Here is a 23,022-nt window from a genome sequence, read left to right on the forward strand (position 1 = left end):
AGGCAGCCAGAAGTGAAAATTATCCCAATAGATACTTGAAAATAAAGTGAACAAGTTCTATCATATTTATAACAAGAGTCTCTTCCTTTAATGAATGGGATCAACATATTCATGTCTAAAAATTACTGAAAAATCTCATACACATCAAATGCTCAAATAGAGAATTTCTCTGCTTTCACAAAGATTTAAACTCAAAGGCAACTATTACAGCCTGTGCTCAGCTCCAGAGGCACAAAGGTACTTCTATGGAATGGAATAAAAGCAAGTGATGGGCCACCTAATTTGCATTAAGTGCAATGAATAGCTTTCCACTAGAAGTTATCACCCAGTACATTACTGCGGGTGCATGTTTTAGGACCTTTTAAAACATAACCTTGTGACCTCACTGGTAAAGAAGCAGCAGGATTAATTTTATAGTAAAACATGGATGCTAAAAAAATAGTTTACTGGATGCTTTCAAAAGTGTAAGTTTAAAATTTTTCCTTCATACTTTCTAAGTTTGTACATAATCCTATTTAAGTCAACCTAAGCCTTTCAACTTGTCAGTTCACAAAGCTTACATGACACTCAAGTTATTCCCAATGTTTAACCAAGAATAATACATTTTTGTTAGAGACTAAGACTCATTCTGAAATTATCTTACTAAGACAATTCTCAAGGGCTGGAGGGTGACATCTCAGTGAAAAACAAAACATGATCAAGAGTTTTAAGGCTAAAAAAGGTGTTTACTGAGAATAGTGGTATTAGATTATGACTCATGAGGCTCAGATTACTACCCAATACCATAAAGGATAACCAAAGGATGCAGGTTATGCACTCAATACAGAAGATTCAAGAATGATACATTCTATCTAACCAGAAGGCAGGCAGAAGACGCCCATTTAATCAGTATGTGACAACAGGAGACAAGACTCTTTCTCAGAAGGGATGGATGGATACATAGGGATTCATTACACTGTCATTTGTACTTCTGTATAATTATTATATAGCATTTATATAATCATTTTATATAACTTTTAATTGAAGTATTTTTTAGTCTGAATGGTAGTTCTCAGACTATAGCTCCCCAAGCTAAACTAGAATGAATCCTAGGATTAGCCCCCTCACTCTTTTAGATCCCTTCTTTATTGTTCTGACATGGAATAGCAGGGGGGATAGGTTATTAGGAATGTAAATATGAACAATGAACATTCCCACGCTTATGGATCTTACAATTTAGCAATTACAAAAGGGCAGAGATAAATGCAGGTCCATAGTCATTAGTAGGGTACTGATTATACATTTTCTTCCCTGACTTGCAGAGCTAGAAAGACTCGGACTCCAATCCAAACCCACAGAAGGCAGAAGCCCTAGTTTGTAGCGATGGGTTGTCAGATTCCCTCCTCAATTCTAGCTTCTACCTCCCAAGCCATTGTCTAGCCCAGCAGATGGCCCTCCAGAGCCTTGGAGAGGAGAAAGCACAGGGACTGGAAATCTTAAAAATCCTGTTATTTAGGAATCCACTTAAATGTAAACCAAAAGCAGTAACTGATGATCCTAACAGATCCTGCATTGTTGGTTTCGTATCAAAGACAGTCTGCAGAAATAGTATTGCTTCCTGGGGCTTTCCAGACTGTCCCATTTCAGGCATGACCTTCTATAATATTCTTAGGGCCATATGATGAAATGCTTTGGCACAGAGACTAATACAATGGTCAGCAACTTCTTAAAGAAAAGGATCTGTCACTTCCCTAGAGAGATCTGAGAAAATGGTACCCTGAGACTGGAAGTTGTCAAGGGAAATGAATCTGAAAACAATACACTTACTCATTGGGATGGGAATAACAGGCAAGTTAAGTTCCATGGACTCAAACAGAGAAAAGGAATCCTACTGGCTACTAATTTTCACTACCATCACTGGTAATGGTAACATATAGTAGTTAACAGCAAATATATAGGACATCTGTGCTGGGACCTACCGATAATGATGTTAAATAACTGATTTCAAATGATCAGACTACTAAACTAACAGCCAAATAATGCCATTTATATCGTGTGTATTTTGCCATAAAAACCTACACACTTGGATTTAATCACTGATTCTCTCGGATAGCTAGCTCTATGGACTGCTCTACCTTCTTACAGATGCCTGTAAGAGATAATAGTAAAAAATTAAACACAAGATATTTTTAAAAGTTCTCTCACCCAGACATGAATATATTTTAAAAGTATATATTAAAAGCCAGCAGAATTTTAACAATAAAAGCCAAAACAAGCAGTTCTCAATTTACAGTTGACATAGCAGCCCCTCAAGTGCTCCTCCCCTCCGAAGCACATGATACTTCGATGCATATTGTTGAAAATGACAGTCATTTTGCAAATGTTCTAAAATCTTTCATCTTATGGAATGAGGTTAACATGGAAATAGTAACATTTTAATCAAGTTGTAAGACCAAAAACATTTTGCAAAGTGATTTTTACTTATCTATTAAACTTGAGTTCAAATGTGTAATAATTTGGCTCTAGTACCTGAAGAGTTCATTCACAGAATTGCCGAATTGGAGCTGGAATGAACCCCAGAAATAATCTAACCCATTCCCCTAACTGGAAGAAGGTGAGGCGCAGAGAAAATGACTAAAAGATCTGTGACTAGAATCCAAGTCTTTGTCACCCAATCCACTCTTCTATTATACCTGCCACTTTCAATCTAACTCAAATAGTTCAGCATACTTTCTAATATATGCCTAGTTATCAATGTCCTTTCAGATATTCTTTCTCTATCCTCCAATTCAATTTTCAATGAAATGGATGCTTCAATTAAAATGATCTCAGCCTATGATCTCCTTTACAAAAGCTGTAATGACATTTTATATAACTTTATTTTTACCCTTGGCCTCCTATAGTTTGGGGAAATACAACCATTCTTTAAAACATTCCAATGACAACTTCAGTTTATTTAGCATATCCTTTAGGTGAGTGGGAAAAGTGACCTGTCAAATCCCAGCAAGCATGTGGTACCAGCACCAACCCAACCAAGGTAACAAAAATCAGCCCTCCTCTTTTTAGCACTAGCCTATTATGCTATCCCATTAAAGCATGTGATAGAAGAGGATCCTTTCATGGTCTTTTGTTTTTTTTCCCCCCACACAGGGAATACATGCCATGCACAATCCTTATACAAAATTCGTAATTTGTTTCGAATTTTCTTCAGGCTTAAAATGTTTGTGAGACATCAAATAACCAATCTCTATTTTCTTCCTGTGTTTAAAAAACAAAAACAAACAAAACTCCGTAAATTGAAACCTAACAGGCTGGAATAAGTTCTTAGTATCAACCCAGGCTTTGAATTATTCTGCTTTTGGTACTGGCCAAAACGGCCTAAACTGTTTTTTTCTCTTTAAGGTAGATGGAAGAAATTATGACAACATTCAAACCATTGAGAGCATTTGTATTTTGTAAATACAAGTCACTGAAGACAAAATTAAAATATTCATTTTCCCACTGATACAATAAATAGGACAAGCTCTGATGGACAATCTAAACTCAGACGTCTAACTTTTCTGCAGAACCCTTCAGAACTTACAAGACCGCTGGCCTAAGTCACCAGCTAGCACCCCTTCTTAGAATTAGAATTTAGCATACACAATGCAATGGCTAATGATAACTTACCCCTACAGAGTTGTAACTACTATTATTAAAGAAAAATCATAGATAGCACTTGAGACCAATGACATGTTTAAATCAAGTCAAGATGGCTAACTGGCTTTTCAGAATAGGTTAAAAAAAAAATTCAAAGTTAAAATGACTGAAAAGCAGGGTCAAGCAGCAAAACACTTCTAAACTACCTTGAACCCTACATTGTCATATTTTAAAACTTAATGTTTCTTACTTGAGACAGTTTGTCTCCTGAGATACTATTCAGAATGAAGACACTGTTAAAATGCAATCAAAGACATTTTCTACTACTACTTAAAGGGTTCTTGGAATTCTCCCAAGATCCAACCATGCCACAGCAACATTAAGTCTATACTTGATAAAAATTCAAAGTTACTCATTTTCAATTCACCACCTAGAGTTTCCTTCTCTTAAATAATTTTGTGAAAGATTTACTACCAATTTCGAGTAAATGCCCCTTCCCGGGTCTGGTGACACTGTTATATATGAAAGTACAAAGATTACTTCCTTAATGTTTTTGGTGATACTTTTTCCAAGAAAAGCATAATTGAAACATATGTCTAAAATCAAAGCTGAATTCACACAATGATGCCTCCAATTTAGTGTTTACTCTGTAATGCAAGGACCTATGCTCTTACTCATCAGAATCAAATATTCCATGGCTGCATCCAAAGCACTCAAAGGAAAAATGTAATCTGACAACATAAAGAATAGTCCCCCTATAACTGTTTATTAGAATGTGAATATATTCCAAATCAATAACTAAAAAATAAAATAAAAATAAAAATAAATCAAGTTACAGAGCATGCATAAAATACAAAGTAGCGATTTACAAATAGATAATAGTATCATAACCAACCAATACTCTAAAATAATAAATGGCTACAGAAGAAAACCAAAAGACTGACCACAGCAATGCCTTCCGTGTGCCCCACACTTCATGAGCACCGCAAAAGACAGATTAACTATGAAACATAGTAATCTATGCAAGCCCAAACACATGTATTTTTGTACTTGGGGGATATTCCACCATCCTGAATAGTATCAATTCAGTTGACACAACTTTCAGAACACTGCAGAGTAAGTGCTTAATATCATCCACAAGAAAGTAAAACTCAGTATTAGTGTGCACATTTCTAAATGGGAAACGAGTTGCTCCACTCATTTCAATAATGTAGTGGGGAAAAAGTAGTTCAGGTTTGTATAATGCCTAAATGCATTCTATTTAAACTCAAGGTACTACGTACTAGAATACATGCCTTTAAGTGGTACCACTTGAGCAGAAATTAACCTCTCACTATATTCCTTAGACATACTGAAACCAGATATTTAACTGGACTGTATTCCATAATATACTGCAAAACTCAAAAATCAGCATAATTAAAATAATTATCCATGCCTGCTGATAGATACGGTGATAAAACTAGGTTGCATTTCATTTACTGGAAGGTTTTAAGACAAAATTAACACTTCACAATTTGATACTAACAGCATTAAACCAGTTATTGCCTGAGCAATAAAATGCCACATAATCTACTGCTGGGAAATTAGATGAGTTCAGTGATCTGGGCTGCCTGATCATTGCAACAGAGGCATCTCAGATGGAATTCCACCGGTCTCTCAAGTTCCCAGCCTGCCAGGCAGCATTGTTTAACATATGGCTCCATAACCACACTGCTACTGAAACCATCAACAGTCTTTTGTTTATTAAGATAATTCTTATCCAGAAAAAAGTGTCCCCCTCTCTAATCAACTTTGATGCTTACAAAAATTAAAAAACAAAATTTACTAAACTACTTAACCTTATTAAGGCATTTTAGAAACTGACTTCCAGAATAATGGAAAATTTTCAAGCTCTCAAAATCCTGCTATGTTTATAGGGCAATTCTTAGATTTGTGGAAATATACACTGCATTGAGAGAAGAGTGTATGAATTGTAAGCTGCTCATTATAAGCTGCTCTGTGGCAAAATGATAGCTTATTTCTTCTAAAGTCTTCTTAGTTTGATTTGATCAAGACCAATAGGTCTGAGCTTCAAGTGATCAAGTTCTAGTATGTCCTACAGTGACAGGCTTCCATGATGAAAAGTAAACAGTAACTGAGGAATTCAAACATTCAGTTTATTAAACTAAGGCTAGTGAAGCCATAGCATGAAAAAAAGCTGCAGTCATTCGGGGCAAGTGGATGATTTTATAAAGCTAAAATCAAAAGACTTAAGACATGGAAAAATTCATAAGTATGAGGAAGTAATAAAACACAAAGTGACCACAAGAATTACAAATATATTTAAATCTCAGACCTGGGAAATGGACTATACACAGCCTTCTAGGGGAGAAGAGAAACGCCTTAAATGTTCTGACAGCACTGCACCTTTGGCTTGTTTTCAGTGGTTGGTGGAACATGAATAGGAACCACATTGTTGCTTGGAGACATGTCATTTTCACGTCTGTCTGACATTTGCTTCTGGGAAACAATGCGGTATATCTCTGGGGGGAAAAAAAAACCAGCAATACTCACTGTGAATAGACTCATTAGTAGTTAATACAGTAGTACACAGAAGTAGAAAATAGATTTGCAGAAAAAGACTGCAAATAAACTTGGACAAAGAATGTATAAATGTAGGGGCGCCTGGGTGGCTCAGTCGTTAAGCGTCTGCCTTCAGCTCAGGTCATGATCCCAGGGTCCTGGGAGGGGGAGAAGCAGGCTGGGGGCTCCCCGCTCCACGGGAAGCCTGCTTCTCCCCCTCCCACTCTCCCTGCTTGTGTTCCCTCTCTTGCTGTGTCTCTGTCAAATGAACAAAATCTTTAAAAAAAAAAGAATGTATAAATGTAAAGTTTCATTTTCAAATAGCCACTGAATAGAGTAATGGTAAGAAGAGAAAAAAAGGTTTTCCATTTCAGAGGGAAAGGTTCACCAATTAAATAAATTGGTTTAAAGAGAGTACAGAGTTTATGGGATTAGATCTAAATTAAACCATGAGAAAAAATAAATAAAAATTAAACCATGAGAGTATTTTCAGTCTACCCTTGTCAAAAAACCCTACATACATTGATACTGTACCACAGAAAAATAAAAATAAATCTGCACTATGAGATACATTAGTATTTTTCCTGGCTGTGTAGGGAAGAGCACAACTTCATAAATATTCCAAAATCCCAAAGGACTCTTGAAATAGGCGGGAAAGATAACGTTTATCAATGCCTCCTGAACTAAAGCTAAATTATAATTAAATAATTATTAACCAGGAACTTAAGATTTTATGACACTCATCAAAACTAACTGTAAAAAACCAAAAAACAAAAACTGTTGTCTACCTCTTCCACTAAACATTAAACTCTGTAAAGACAAGCACTGTGTCTACCTTATTCAGTTCTTTTTCTCCAGCATATGGCTTATAGTAGGGGTGTGATAAGTAACTAGTTGGTCCAATAAATGTTATTAAATTCCTCTACACCAAGTATCTTTACTTAACTCATTTTATTTGGTCTTATATTTCACTGCCTAAAAAGGTTTCCCTCTGACTCAATTATAAACTCCTTACAAACAAAAAATGTATCTTATTTATCTTTATTCTCCCAGTTCTCCCTCAAAAAAAAAAAAAAAACCCTCAAAAGGTAAGAGAATTCTAAAAATGGGACAAATTGACATGATGTGCCTCCTATTACGATGTACTATGAAAGACACACTGTATTCCTATGATGAATACCTATGTATTCCTGCCAAAAATGTTTAAAATGAATTTATCCTAAGAAAACAATTAGATAAATCCAGATTGAGGGACATTCTACAAAAAAACTAGCCAAGAGTCTTCAACAAATTTATTGTTATAAAAATACATTTAAAAGATGGAGGTAAATGTTCTACAGCTGTAGTGTCCAATACAGTACTCACATATTTAAATTAAATTTAAAATCCAATTCCTCAGTCCACTAGCCATATTTCAAGCATTCAATAACAACTTGTGCCCAACAGCTACTCTATTTAATAATACCCCAGATATAAAACAATTCTATCAATGTGTGACCTTTGGCTGAACTGACATTTAAAATGTAAAAACCAAATCTATAAAGAATTATTAGTACACTTGGAGAAATAGGAATATGAACTGCACATTAGCTAATACCATATAAACATCAATTTCTTAAACATGATATATGGTATTGTGATTATACAGAATGCCTTGTACTTAGGAGCTAAAATGCTTCAGTATTTACTTGTAAAGTGCCACAATGTCTACAATTTATTTTCTGAAGACTGAGCAAAAGGGAAAAAAAGTATATACACACATGCAGAAATAGGTCAAATGTGGTAAAGTGATGATTCTATATGAAGGATATAACATTTCTATAATACTTGAAAATTTTAAAAATATAAAGTTATAGGGTAAAAAAAGAGAAAGCAGAATTCTATTTTCAAAATGCTCAAAGAACATGTCAACCAACTGCAATGTAGTAACATCATTTGGATTGGATTCTAATTTGAACTGTTAAAAAAAAAAATTGAGACAGAAAATTTTAATAGTTTGGATAATAGATAAGAAATTACTGCCAATTTTTAGTAGTTTTGTTGTTTTGGGTTTATGCCCTAATCTTTTAGCTATACATCATGAAGTGTTTACCAATGAAATGATGTAATATCTGGGATTTGTTTCAAAAAAATAAGGAAGGGAATAGGTGGAACAAAACACTGGTCATGAACTGATGGTTGCTGGTGGCTACACGGGAGTTCAGGACACTGTCCTACTTTTGGTATGCTGGAAACTTTACATTACAAAAAGTTAAAGAAAAAGAAATGTGTTAAATGAATACATTTTCTCCAAATTAAGAACTAATTTCCCTAAAGTTGAAAAACAGCAACCTGTAATCAATTGAATGTGTAAACTAGCAAGAACACTGACAGCTATAATGTACATTTTCCTACTTTTTTTGGGGTGGGGGGTGGCTAAAATTTGTGTTTGAGGAGGCTGACAGTACTTCTCAAAGCTGAAGAAGTATCAAGGGAAAAACAAAAAAGCCTACTGACTGAATTAAAAAAAAAGGATATGTAGTCTTCATTTAGATTCTTTTCATTGCAGAGATGGAATTGAGGAAGTGTGTCAAGGGTAAAGGAAAAGACACTCATTCAATCAGGCTAGTGGCTAAGGAATAAAGACAGTATCAACTTAATGTAAAACTCTACTATTCATTCTTTAATGTTCTCTCTAATCCCAAACTGGATGGCTCTTCTTTAAGTACAAATGATTATATGTGACCCTCTACAAATTTTAACTTCTTTACAAGTTGAAGATTCAAGTTAGAGAAACCAAAACAAAAAGTATTTTGCAGGCTCTTACATGAAAAGCAAATACTGTAAGAGAAGAAAAGGCAGAGTTCTCAGAGAACAGAAAGTTAATTATTAAAGAGATCTCATTACAAAGCAAGAAATTTGAGCAGTTATTGTATAACTGGTCTGCAAGGACTGCACACTGTTTTGTAGAAATGGATTACTGTTACATTTGTTCCAGTCACCAAAAAGATATCCACTAATGAAAATGCCAAAGCAATAAAGAAAACAGGAAAGTGTTCATCAAAAAAGTAAAAGAAAAATTTTCTTTCAAGTAGAATGAGCACTAAGAGACTACTCAAGTAGTTTATTTAACATCTCCTGTGGCTGGGCATGTCACTAAAAAAAAAAAAAACTTTGATAAGAAAATAGGAAGCAGGTACCTTCTAGCTGGTATCTGATTAGAGGTTATTTAAGTGGGGGAAGGGAAACAAGACTAGTAATGTGCTAAACCAGATGCAAATATTTTCTTCTTTCAAGGGCATGTTCTCCTTTAGAACCAAATGTATGTGATACAATTCCTGTACAGCCCCTTTTCAAGATGTCCAAAGGCTAGGCAAGGTTAAAAAGAAAAGGAACTCTGCTGTATCGTTCCCATGTTAGAATCTCTTATAAATCTAAATAGAAAGTTAAAATATTAATAGAAGATAGTTTTAAGGGGCGCCTGGGTGGCTCAGTTGTTAAGCGTCTGCCTTCAGCTCAGGTCATGATCTCAAGAGTCCTGGGATCGAGCCCCACATTGGGCTCCCTGCTCGGCGGGAGGCCTGCTTCTCCCTCTCCCACTCCCCCTGCTTGTGTTCCCTCTCTCGCTGTGTCTCTCTCTGTCAAATAAATAAATCTTTAAAAAAAAAAAAAAAGAAGATAGTTTTAAATACAACCTAGTAAAGTTAAATTAAAAAGACGTATGCCTATTTCTACTCTAATGAAAGTATGAAGCAAATTGCAAAGTACACTCTAAGGAAGTTAAATGCAATTGTTCCAAATTGGGGAACAAAAGAGCTAAAATTCTTTGGGCTCTCAAAAATTGTGAAAATAGCAAAAGCCTGAGTTATTCCACTACAGCCTAGGTCAGGATTTGTTAGGTCTTCTTCAAACCCACTGCTCACCATTAAGTTTCTTAAACATAAAAAAAAATGTTCTGATCTGATATACTGACACATACTTGAAAACACTGCCACATGCCAAGAACAAAAATAAAATACTACACCCAGGGGCGGCGCCTGGGTGGCTCAGTTGGTTAAGCGTTAGACTCCTGATTTCATCAGCTCAGGTCTTGATCTCAGGGTCATGAGTCTAAGCCCCACAATGAGCTCTACGCTAGGCATGGAGCCTACATTAAAAAAAAAAAAAAAATCCTACACCTAATTAAATGATTCTCACTACTCTAACCATAAAATTAATAATTCAGTCTTCATAACTAAAAAGATGACTTGGGCTTATTAATTATGTGGAGAAACCTTGCAGGTACCACTTTAACCGAGTGATCAGAGTTAGCATCATCAGTAATGAATACAACAAACCAGTATCACGACCTCCTGATGGGATACAGGAGATCACTTTTGTGGTATTCTTGCTGAAACTGCAATAATCTGAATTTAATTATGAGGAAACATGAGACAAACCCAAACTGAGGGACACTACAAAATAAATGACCTATACCCTTCAAAAGATGTCAATAAACGAAGACTAAGGATCTGTTCCAGATTAAAGGAGATGAAAGAGATAGGAGAGCTGAATGCAATGTGTGATGTGATCTCAGAATTTCTTTTGCTAATAAGGACATAATTCAAACAACTGGCAAAATCTGCACAAGGTCTGTAGCTAAACATTGATATGGACTACAATCTAACTCTTGATTTTTGCTAACTGCACTATGGTTATGAAAGAGAACATCCTTGTTTTTAAGAAATATGCATTGAAAAGTACTTATTTGCAAGAGGCAACATGTCTGCCACTCTGAAATGGTGCAAGAAAAAAATTAGTACATAGCAACAGGAAGAAAAAAGAATAAAGCAGATACGGTAAAATATCAACATTTGGGGAGTATGGTGAATGGTATTTACAAATTCTTTGTACTATTATTGCAACTTTAACTCTGAAATGGTCAAAAACCAAAGTTAGAAGAAAAAATAATAAGAGTATGGAAATTATAGATTAAAAACATCCCTTAACAAACTTGAGGATGAAAGAAAACAAAACTGCACAGCAATGCAAAGGCTGGGCAATCTCGCAGACTCACTCAAGTACTAGATAACTACCTCTAAAAAAATATCATCAGCAAAATTGTCATGAAGTTACTATCAAATTCACGGATGTCAAAAATGCCACAGGTCTATTCTAAAACAAGCAACACAATTAACTTTGGAGTAATAATGTAGATAAATTTTCTAACACATAATTTTCCACCTTAAAAATGAAAGAACTTTTTTCTTCCAGCAACATCAAAATACAATGTAAATGCTCCCTTAATGCTGTTAACATTCAAGGCAGAATTAAACCTAATGAGATTACTGTTGTCTTTTCCGGGTTTTTTGTCCTCCCCATTTCTTTTTCCTTTAAAAAAAAAAAAAAAAAAAAAAAGATTTATTTATTTATTTTAGCAGGGGTGGGGCAGAGGGAAAGGGGGAGAGAAATCCAAGCAGACTGCACTGATCACAGAGCCTGATGAGGTGTTAGATCCCACCACCCCAAGATCACGACTCAAGCAGAAACCAAACCAGAGGGACACTCAACCAACTGTGCCACCCAGGTGCCTCACTCCTCCAAGTACTAATACTCCTACTGGTATAAAGAGAAGTTTAGAACAAACATCCCAGCACATGCAAAAGAAGAGAGAGGTCTACTGCCATATGCAATGATTTCTAATCCCACAGAACAACATTGAGATTTATGGAGGAAGCTGAGAAAATAGTGAATACAGAAAGGAAAAATGGTAGTAAGTGAAGCTAGTCTTGTTTGCTTTTAAGCAACATTAATTAAGCAGTAACAAATGTTAAATCTAGAGTGAATTTTAAGAAAAACAGCCAAACCTTCATCTTTTAAGATTTTATTTGACAGAGAGAGAGAGCCAAAGAGCACAAGCAGGGTTCGGAATGGCAGAGGGAGAGGAAGAAGCAGGCTCCCCACCGAGCAGGGAGCCTGATGTGGGGCTCGATCTCAGAACCCTGGGATCATGACCTGAGCCAAAGGCAGACGCTTAACTGACTGAGCCACCCAGGCACCCCTAAATGTTCTTTATCTTTAAGGACAAAACAGTTCAATTTGAAGTATATATCATACTTATTGATTAGTTAGTTCATGTTTGAGCAGGTCATCAAGTTCAACGTTACAAAATGATACTTAAAATAGTTAACTGCAGATGGTCTCATCTTCACAATATCAGAATAGTCTAGAAACTGTGATCAGAATCGGCTACAATGCAGAGGAGATCTGATGGGACATAAAAAATATCTCAACAACAAGGACTGACTAAAAAACTTTTTCAAATGACGTTTTCAGAGGCCTTGAGAGACTCACAGACCCTCAAGATGACTTAACTCACTCATTATTTAAGGCACTGTGACTCTGAGGACCAGGGAGGTTCAGTAACTAGTTACACAGGGAGTGGGAGCAAAGTGCTAGTAAAAACCTACAACTCCTAGGTCTAAATTTAGTACTCTACATATTGATTCAATAGAATCTGCACAAGTGATTGTAAGAAAAGAAGTAGGATTTGCAGATACACTGCAATATTTAATCAAATCTTGCTTGCAACAGTCTGTAATGAAACTTGACACAGAAAAGATTCTAAAGGAAAGCTACTGTGTTCCAAAGACTAATGCAACCTTAGCACCAGTTGTTAGTTACTATTTTTCTGGTAACAGAAAAGAACTCTAATAAACTATTGTTTATTATACCAATTGTATGAGAATCACCAATATCTAGTTTATGTTTAATCAAGTTTTTTTTGTGCTTTAACTGCTATTTAGCTACTAATTCATCAAATGTCCACTCTGTACCAGGGATAGCTAAGGATTTTACATGGATGAACTCATGTACTCATTTTTGGAGTCTAGAGTAGATGTCTCAAATGACAGGCAATTCTTCTCTGTGGGTTATAGAGACAAAAACCTTTAAGTCATAACACAACAGTCAAGTCAAATCATATTACAATGTATTTATAAATAAAAGCCCTCTTCTCTCAAAACAAAAAAACAGAACTCCCTAGAACATATTTAAATTTTACAGATAAAGAATTTAAGGCCTAGAAAGGCTAAGTAATTTGCATAAGATTACAGAGCCAATGGAAAGTGAAGGAGCCAGGACTAAAACTAAAACCTAAGTCAGGCTTCCAAGTCCGTGCTCTTAAATTCTAGGCTTTATTCCCTACCGATTTCCAGTATAAAATAAGACATTTAGAAGTTAAAATCTGTGAATCACTAAATTCTACACCTGAAACTAATATTACACTGTATGTTAACTAACTGGAATTAAATAAAAACTTGGAAAAATTAGAAATAAAAAAACTGGGGCGTCTTTGTGCTCAGTTAAGAGTCTGACTGTTGTGGAGCCTGCTTAAGATTCTCTTTCTCCCTCTCCCTCTGCCCCCCCACCTTGGGCTCGCTCTCTACAAAAAAATAATTTAAAAATGTTTTAAAAATAAAAATTAAAGTTAAAATCTGTTCACCTCTAATACAAGTGCTGTATACAAAGAATATGTTAAAATATTGTTACATTAAAATTGGAAACTCATTTAACCATTTCTCCATACAGACTTGTTAGAACACCACATTAGACTATGCTATATAGTAATCCTATACTCTATATTGAGAGTTCTTAAAAATAATATATAATTTTACAGTACTTTAAAACAACCCATCAAACTATTTACTAGAGGATTATGATTAAACTTGCTGGTAAGTTGGTCATTCTAATAAAGTCAGAGTAAATGTGAGTCAACACAAATACAATGTCTTCTTGTAATTCGAAGCTGACCTGATCTGCACATCTACATTTTAAAACAGCATGAACTTCGTTCTTTTCCCACTACTTATTTAAACTTTTCCATATGCAATCACTTGCTGATTTTCTCCATAGGTGACACCATGCTTCTTCTACAATGTATCACAGGAGAATTTTACTTTTTGTTTTTTCATTTAAATTTTTTAAAAATATGTTTTTCCCTAGCTGCTTCTATAATATATCAGAACACAGCAAGTCTTTTCTTTACTGAAATTTCAAAGGGCATTTATGTCTTTCCATAGCCAGGATTTCAATATTTATCTTATGAAAGTGCCTTTAAGCATTATTTTGTGCTTGTGACCACAAAGTATGGAATACCTGGACTAAAGTAATAATAGAAGTGAACAAAATATTTTCAAAGTACTTTTCCCAATATAAACCAGGTAAGTGAGAATGATTAAAGTTCAGCAAGCAAGGGTTGTTAACTAATTTTGTACTTTAAACAGCTCTTGCTACAGCAGCTCTCAAATGACAGTGATTCTCACTGTGATGTATCGTTTAGTTTCCTAATTTGTCTAAATTACATTCCTAAAACTTTTAATTCCCACTGGTATAATCTAAAAATTCAAGTCTTACCTGTCAGAATTGTCTGAAAAGCAGCTTCTACATTTGTAGAGTCTAGAGCAGAAGTCTCAATGAATGACAAACCATTCTTTTCTGGGGGGGGGGGATAAAAACTTCAGTCTAGTCAACAAGAGATGTAATACATTCAAACCTTCAAAAGGAATAGAAAAAACTTTCTAAAAATTAAGGCCTCCCCAACTTCTTGAGCAGTAAGGGCACCATTCTACTTACACTTTAGCAGATTAAAAATAACAGTGAGAAATTTTCATTGGCTCCTTAATTAAAAAATACTTATTACATCTATATACTACCAATGAATGGCAATGAACGACATTACTCAAAATGTAGTAAACTTATCAAATACTCAGTTATTTCCATCCATTACTGTCCTTCTCCCCCATCAACCCACAGAGTTAAGATATAAACATGGATAGGTAGGTGTTATTCACTTAGAATTCTATAACCGTATTTTTTGAAATAAAGTTTCTTGCCTGGAAAACTAAAAAACTATTATAAAAACCTTTATTCACAGCATAATAACTAGTACAGAGTCACAACTTTCATTAGCCAAGAATACACAATGCTGCCTTCTGGTAGGCTACCCCAACCAGAACAGAAGAGATAGGCAGATCCTCTAGTAAAGCAAAAAAGTTCTAAATCCTAAGAAGCCGCATTCCCTGTGGGTTGTTGACACTCCCTGGCCCCTGCTTTTCAGACCCACAAAGAGCAGCCTTGGTAAAACACAGACATAATAGAGAAAGAGACAAGAAGCACAGAATAAACTGATAGATATCATCTACCCCCTTCCAGGGAAAGGATTATATTCAACTTTTAGCAGCAAAAACTACAGTGTTTTAATGACTCAAAGTTAAGCAAAAGAGAAAGTCACCACAAACTTTCAGAACAGCAATCCTTGCTGAGCATTCATGTTCACCTTTCTGAAACTACTGTAAGCGATTACAGTCATTGGAAAAGTATCAAAACTGCATGACATAACAGTAAGAAATATCGAATCACTGTAATATCATGAAATTCATACTAACCTGCAAAAGCTCTTGCTTCATCTGTAGGAACTGCCCTGAGATGACGCAAATCACTCTTATTGCCCACAAGCATGATAACAATGTTACTATCAGCGTGATCTCTCAGTTCTTTCAGCCATCGTTCTACATTTTCATATGTGAGATGTTTAGCAATGTCATACACCAATAAGGCACCTACAGCTCCACGATAGTATCTGAAAACAGAAACAGGTATTTAACTATTAGAAAACAACCATAAGATGGAAGGGAACACCAGGAAGAACTAAATATATGGATTATGTATTTTTAAAAGCACATTTAAAAATACATTTCAAAATCCTAATACTGGAATTCTTACAAGGAAAAAAAAAGTACCTTTTCCAATACCAAAAAATCAGCTAATTCAGTTGATGGCAGTCTATTTCTCAGAACTTAAAGACTATGAGACTTACGCTGATGTTATAGCTCGGTATCGCTCCTGCCCTGCCGTGTCCCATATCTGTGCCTTTATTGTTTTCCCATCAACCTGGATGCTTCTGGTTGCAAACTCTACTCCAATGGTGCTCTTACTTTCGAGATTAAACTCATTTCGAGTAAATCGAGATAAGAGATTACTCTTTCCAACACCAGAATCTCCAATAAGGACAACTGAAAAAAAGATAAAGCACTTAATGTCAGATGAATGAGGCAGACACGTTCAGAATTACCACCATGTTTTAAAGCAAAAAGGAGCATCTGATTTTTTAAAAGGGATGGGGGTAGGGGAGGTTGAAGAGCCCATGTTCTTAACCTGTTACCAATTGATAAAACCAATTTATTCTTTTTAAACTGTGTCTACCTACATAACAACTTCCACACATCATCTGCTTAGCACAAATATAGTATCCTGTCTTACACATGCAATTTTAACTACAGGTCCACTAGGCACTGATTAATTACCATCAATGCTATACCAACCTTACTACCATAGAAGGTAATAACATGAAAGATAAATCCTACACCAAATAAACAATTTGTGATTAAAGAGTATCATACATGAAAGTAATAAAGGATGTTAGTGAGTAGAAAGGAGACAAAGAGTGAAAATGTTCTTCTTAGTTTCATCAAAGACTGGGTGTGACCTCAGGACTCACACCTTGGCAAAATGAAGCACATTTACCGTATGAGGCATCAGGTTTATTAACTTTGCCACCCAGATCACAGAAACTAGAATGACCTTTTCATAGTTGCATTTATCAGATGGGCAGGAAGCTATAGAGACCCCTACAAAAACAGACACCCCAATTAAGTTTAACAGGGGCCCCAGGAAGCTAATAATTCTTGACTTACTCTGAGTAAAGGCCAAAGCAAGGACTTAAGAATTCTCTTATGACTTAAGAATTTTTTAAAAACAAGTTTGGTTTAGATGAATTTATTTCCTGTGATTACTATAGGAGGCAGTTTATTACTAACTAAATACATGAGGATTTTTTTTCACGCAAGGCAATGTTATACTTAAGAATTTCATAAACATTGGGAAAATAGGCAGTTAACTTGTTCTAAAGCATTTCTATCTGAATTTAAAGAACAAATGAGTTCACAGGTTTAGAGAACATGAGCTAAAAAATTTTTACGAAGGAAAAAAAGTGCTATCAGCATTTCAGGAAATATACTTATTTCTACTGTTGACTACTGTTTTTCTCACTAGCTAACTGATTTAGGCACCAGGACTAGAAAATCAAACATGTGAGAACAACACTAAGGAGTAAGACCATGCCTTATTAAAGAGACTGGGATTTGGTGGTTGGGGAGAGGGAGGTAAAAACTCTAAGAGCTCACTGCACTCTGCTCAGAGGGCAAAGAGAGTCTATTATGCATTCCTTCCTTGCCACAAGAGCGGATATAAGCTGGCCTCTGGACAGTCTTGGATGGAGTACATTATCAAATGCATATCTTCCTGACTTCCTCTATTAGCTGATTCAGCAAGAAATCATCTAGGTGGCAGTAACTCCATGCAGCACAAACAGCAGTTATTTCTAGCTATATAGTCAATTAGAGATGTCAAAGGTATTGTGACAAATACAGATATTATAGCAAATGCTTTAACCTGGATACCAGAAAAGATGATAAGGTCATCAAAGTAACATACAAAAACAATGCACTTTCAGTTTTATAGGATGGTTGGTTATGTTAGTTTCCAAGGAGCACATTTCTGGCGGTGAGGTCAAATCCCAGTTTCAGTGATAGTCTACCCTATTAATAGGATACACACACTGTTGCCTCTTAGTGCAAGAGGCCTGATGTTCTGCTGAGGAAACCCTTTGATAATCATTTCTAAACCCACACTAGCAATGAGGTATAAAAGCCTCACTTGAAGGGAGGAATAGGGAAGAAGGGAAAAACCAAAAAGTTAAAACATGTCTAGTTCATAGACACTCAGATATCAATCAGTAATTCAGGAGCCAGTCAGTTTAAAACCAAAAAGCAAGACATCTAGAATGACAATGCCTCTGGAAAATTAAATAAGTAACACACTCAAAGAACATCTTCTCCCTCCCACAGAAACTCTACCACTTTCAAGTTTTGGTTTTTCCCTTTTACCTCCATGTTAACTAATGATTATGCTCATTATCTCCCCGCCTCAGCATAAAGATAGCAAAGGCATATTTCCCTTCCATGTAACCAATTAATTTTAACATTATAAAAAATAGCACCCTTATCTGAAAATAATTCAAGACTCATGAATGCTTTATACAGTATAAAATAATTATCTCAACTAGACATGGACAGAGTGGCCAGAATTAAAAGACTAACAACTTGTTAAAGGATTAGATCTTGAATGACACCAGAAGATACTGGTTCTGTAAGAATTGTGCTGCCAAGAAGATGCTGAGAAATGACACAATAAGGAAAGCTGGTTCTATTCAGTTACCAAATGAGAAATCAAACCAAGATGGGTTACATTTAAGGTCACTAAAAAATAAACAAACCAGAATGGATTAAATTACCTAAGCAACAAAAGAGAATTTACTGGCTATGACTGAAAAAGTAAACAACACCAACAAAAAAAAGTTCATGGACTCAATTTCTAATTAAAATAGTATCTCTCATTAAGATGACAATATATAATTGATCTTTAAAAATGTGACAAACTATATGATCATATCCTATATTTCAAGAAAGGAATTTGCAGTGACTTTCCAGTGTTTTCCTTAACTAGTACCTTAGGTTAAAAGTACTTCCCACTTTAAACATTTTATAACTATATCCATCTATATAGTATACAGGGGGAGGGGGAGTATGTATAATAATATAAACATAAGTAACAGCATCTATATATTAAACATCTACAGTATTTCTAAAATAACCTAATGATATTTATTACCACTTGGTTAACCTCACCTGAATTGTAACTACCATTCTAATACCTAATATTAAATTTGGTTCATTATATATCAAATATTAGGCTAAATGCCATAAAAGCAGAATATACATATAAATTATCCATTATTTAACAAGAAGTTCCACCTCTTCAACCACATTTAGTTTTATACACTCTCTTGCAAACTAATGTACTGGACTAAAATTTAATTCAACAAATCAATCACAGTACATCAGATCTAAAAGTTATCACCTGAAAGGATAACTGATAATTTTCACATTGATTTTTATAAATAAACTTGGGAGAGTCTTCTACTCTTTTCAGCTATATTCATAGTCCTACCTCACCAAAAGTCTTGAAAATAAAATGCATTCTGTAAGTCAATAAGGCTTTTAGCCTGGACAAGTTTTTCCAGATTCAGCAGAATGTGAGTTGCTCAACCGAAAGTTGTGAAAGAAAAACTACCAAGATGCAAGACAGCAAAGTTCCTAAGGTCTTTTCCATTGACAATCAGCTGATGGTTAATTACTACTGACCTTCAGACAGATTGAAAAGAAAATGATGTAGACTATGTATCCAGATTATTTTCAAAAAATGTGACTCTGAATTGGTGTCCACAACACCAATAGCAACTATGATTGATGCTTACTTCACTTATGTGTCCCACAGGGCCATAACCACATTGTATATACATAATTGTAGAATTAAATAAAGCGTTTAAATAAAAAGTCAAGTTTAGGGGCGCCTGGGTGGCTCAGTCGTTAAGCATCTGCCTTCGGCTCAGGTCATGATCCCAGGGTCCTGGGATGGAGCCCTGCATCGCATCGGGCTCCCTGCTCTGCGGGAAGCCTGCTTCTCCCTCTCCCACTCCCCCTGCTTGTGTTCCTGCTCGTGCTCTCACTCTCTCTCTCTGTTTCAAGTAAATAAATAAAATCTTAAAAAGAAATAAAATAAAATAAAAATAAATAAAAAGTCAAGTTTAAAAAAATAAAATAACCTCCCCACCCTGCAACCAAAAGTCTCCTGCTGAAATTAACTAAAGATTAATGTTCAAGAACAAATACATAACGTAGAGTAACTGTCCTGCTCTCTCACCACATTACATTCCCATCTGGACCGCTCCATCCTGTACTAATCAAAATATCCCTTCATTTTGAACTGTTAAGAGTTACAAACTAACTTCCAGTTCCCTCAGGTATTAAGTGTGCCAGGTAAGCAATCTTACAAGTAGAAAGGTCTACCTCAACTCGGTGAATAAACCTCTGTAGAATGAAACCACTTTAAAATTGGTGCTTTGCTTTAAAATATAATTGTATAAATAAGAAATTGGCTAAACAATCAGCACTAAATTTAAAAAAAAAAAAAAAGTGACTCATATCCTGTTAGAGCTTTTAAAAAGTGGAAATTCTTCTCAGCAGAATTTTTTAAACACCCTATCTTAAACAGCAAAATGTACAACAAAATGAAACCATAACACATGGAAACATAAAATACTTTAAAAGTTCCTACTTTTAAGTTTCTTTCGTAATACTTGAATGCTCTTATAAAGATTAAAGGCTCAAAAAGCTGACAAGAACCACAATAACTTTCTTCATATTATTACCACTTACTCAATCCTCAAAACGAGTCTCATTTAATTCTGGTTAAGAGTTCTGAGAGATAGGTATTATTTCCCTTTTATAGACAAGGAATTGGGAGGCTCAGAGGTCACAAAGCAAGTTTAAGACCTTGAGTCAGAATTTGAATCCAGGCCTGTGTGATTCCAAAGCCCTGTGCTCTCAATCATTGTTAGCAGGATGTCTAATCCCAAAGTTAAAATCCCTTAAACCAATCCAGGATAATTAACATTCTTAGTGAAAAAAATAAATCGTTTCTATAAACAGTCAAGCTCCAAACCAAACAGGAGAAATACTCTTCGGTTGTTAGTCTATCTTGTTCTAAATTAATCACTTCAAAGGTAGCTAGCTGCCTACTGCCTTGTACTTTATTTTAAAAAATAAATCTTTTAATGACTAAACACTAGTCTCTAGGGTCTCACCTAAGTAATTTCACGTGACCTCAGATGCCTTCAGTAAACAGTATGCTAACGAACCCACATCTCCTTTTTGTATTTATAAAATGCATTAAGTACTCTTCTCTGTAAATCATTTTCTACTATAGGGGAGTGAGGGTGAACACTGAATGTACTCACCCTATGTAACAGAATATTCTGGCCAAGAGGAGTGAGGTGATAAGATTTGCAAAGTATTGGTAAAGCAATGTTTCCTGCTTCCTTTAGTCAATCATTCTTAGCACCCAATGACCCAAGGTCAGAAACAATCACCATGCTTAACACTCTTTTTAAACTCCACCCTCCACTGTAAAGCTTTAATAGCAATGGCTTCTTCCTCCCTGGTAATGATCTTTGTTCAGCATACTACTGATGGCTGCCCTAATTCAGGAGCTGAGAAAGAGCATCTGAGTAAGAGCCATTCACTTAACAACAAAAAAGCATTTACCGTACTCTTTCCCATTGAAAACTGTACCCCTTATTTTTGTTGATTAAAAAAACCAACAACTATTGGGATTCTCTCCCGACTAACCAATAGGCAATTCTTTCTGTCCATTCCCCACCCTCCAATATGTTTTGTCCAAGGGCACTACATGTTTCCCTATCTCGTAATACATATTAAATTTCACCAAAGAGCACACAACTTCCCCCTAGCCCCCACCTTTCGGGAAAGGTATGTGGCTAACTAGGACTCTTCCCTTCCTGTTCTAAAAACACCAAAAGGCTGGATCCTCCCACTGTTGCAGCAGGAAGCAACCAGTCCTTAGTGATAAAGCAGGCTAGTATTTGTGCAGCGCACAACCTTTCCTGCTCAGGAACTGGGCCTTCAGGTCTGGCAAGGATAACAGCCACCACCCATCCGCAACCTCTTGTCGCTAGCAGTCTAGAGTTATCCCGGCTGGCTGTCGCTCGGTAGGGAGGGTAGGAGGAAAAAAGCCTAGATTAGAAGTCACAACAGTCTGCCGGGTCACTGCGACAAGTGCGCGCGTGGGTGATGGACAATCCCTCTTGCCTTACCCCCCGCCCTCGGGGTCGCACAGGAGACATGGGAGAGCTCTAAATTATTTGGGGAGGAAAGACAGGGAAAGAGCTACCAATCCCGGGGGCAGTGCGAGAAGGTTACTGACCACGAGACCTGTGGGGCGGTGGGGTGGGGACCCCTGGCCCGCTCAGATTTTAACCAGGGCCTGGCCCGGGGAATGGAAGACGGCTCGAGAGGCGTCCGTCCGAGGGGAGGGGCCGTGAGGAGACGCAGAGGAGAGGCTCGCTCAGGGGAAAAGGGGGGCAGATGAGAAAAAGACCTGTAGTGGGAGTCTGCGCCGAAGGAAAGGTGAGCGAGGGGAAGGGCCGGTCAGAGGGGCTCTGGTAGGGGGGCGAGCCAAGAAGGGTGTATACTGAGGGGGAGGGGCGCCAAACCCGAAAAGATAGATGGTGGGAGGGGCGGCCCCTTTTAAGGGGCCATCGAACCCGGGAAACGAAGACGATTTGGGAGAAAGCAGCCGCCGTGAGAAGGACACAGGGTGAGGGGCGCTGAGGATAGCGAAGGCCTATGGGGAGGTCGCTAAGAGCCCGGCGTGTGGGGAGGACTCCCCGACCGAGGGGAGAAGGACTGAGCTGGGAGACCGCAGGACAGATCGCCCAGAGAGGAAAGGGCTGAGGAAGGCCGACTTCAGTGCAGGGGCAGCCCGCACGCGGGTCCCCCGGGAGTGTCCCGGGCCCCCGAACCGGGACTCGGTGAGGAAAGTGGGAGAGCCCACGGCCTCACCTTTGAAGAGATAGTCATACTCGTCGTCGCGGGTGCCCATTGCGCGGCCGAGGAGCGAAGGGGCGGGAGCAGCAGTGGTATCGGTGGGACCAGGGGGCGTCGCTGCAGGGGTAACCCGAGAGCCGAGCTTCAGCTGCCGGACCGGGTAAAGAACCCCTCCCTGCTCCTACGACACTTCCGGCAAGCCCCAGCCCCTAAGGGGAAGTACTTCCGGGAGGCGGTGCTCCGCCCCTGAGCCTAGGGAGGGCGGTGCGCGGGAGCGTCGCGTCCGTCTTCAAATTCT

At 36.9% G+C, this 23,022-nt stretch overlaps 1 protein-coding gene across 2 annotated transcripts; it reads right to left on the reverse strand.

Moving 5' to 3' along the window:
* Window positions 1-4,363: 4,363 nt before the first annotated feature.
* RAB11A (RAB11A, member RAS oncogene family) lies at window positions 4,364-22,914 on the reverse strand. 2 transcript variants are annotated; one of them, XM_036087119.2, is made up of 5 exons: window positions 22,740-22,914; window positions 16,016-16,211; window positions 15,585-15,778; window positions 14,554-14,634; window positions 4,364-6,140 (listed from the first exon to the last, which is right to left on the reverse strand). In XM_036087119.2, exons 1-5 carry the CDS (start codon window positions 22,777-22,779, stop codon window positions 6,001-6,003), a joined length of 651 nt encoding a protein of 216 aa, XP_035943012.1. In that variant the 5' UTR covers window positions 22,780-22,914; the 3' UTR covers window positions 4,364-6,000. The 2 variants fall into 2 exon arrangements, with proteins under 2 accessions (XP_035943012.1, XP_077935305.1); XM_078079179.1 differs by lacking the exon at window positions 14,554-14,634.
* Window positions 22,915-23,022: the final 108 nt, after the last annotated feature.

Source organism: Halichoerus grypus, chromosome 8 (genome assembly GCF_964656455.1).
Source record: "Halichoerus grypus chromosome 8, mHalGry1.hap1.1, whole genome shotgun sequence".
Taxonomy (NCBI): Eukaryota; Metazoa; Chordata; class Mammalia; order Carnivora; family Phocidae; genus Halichoerus; species Halichoerus grypus.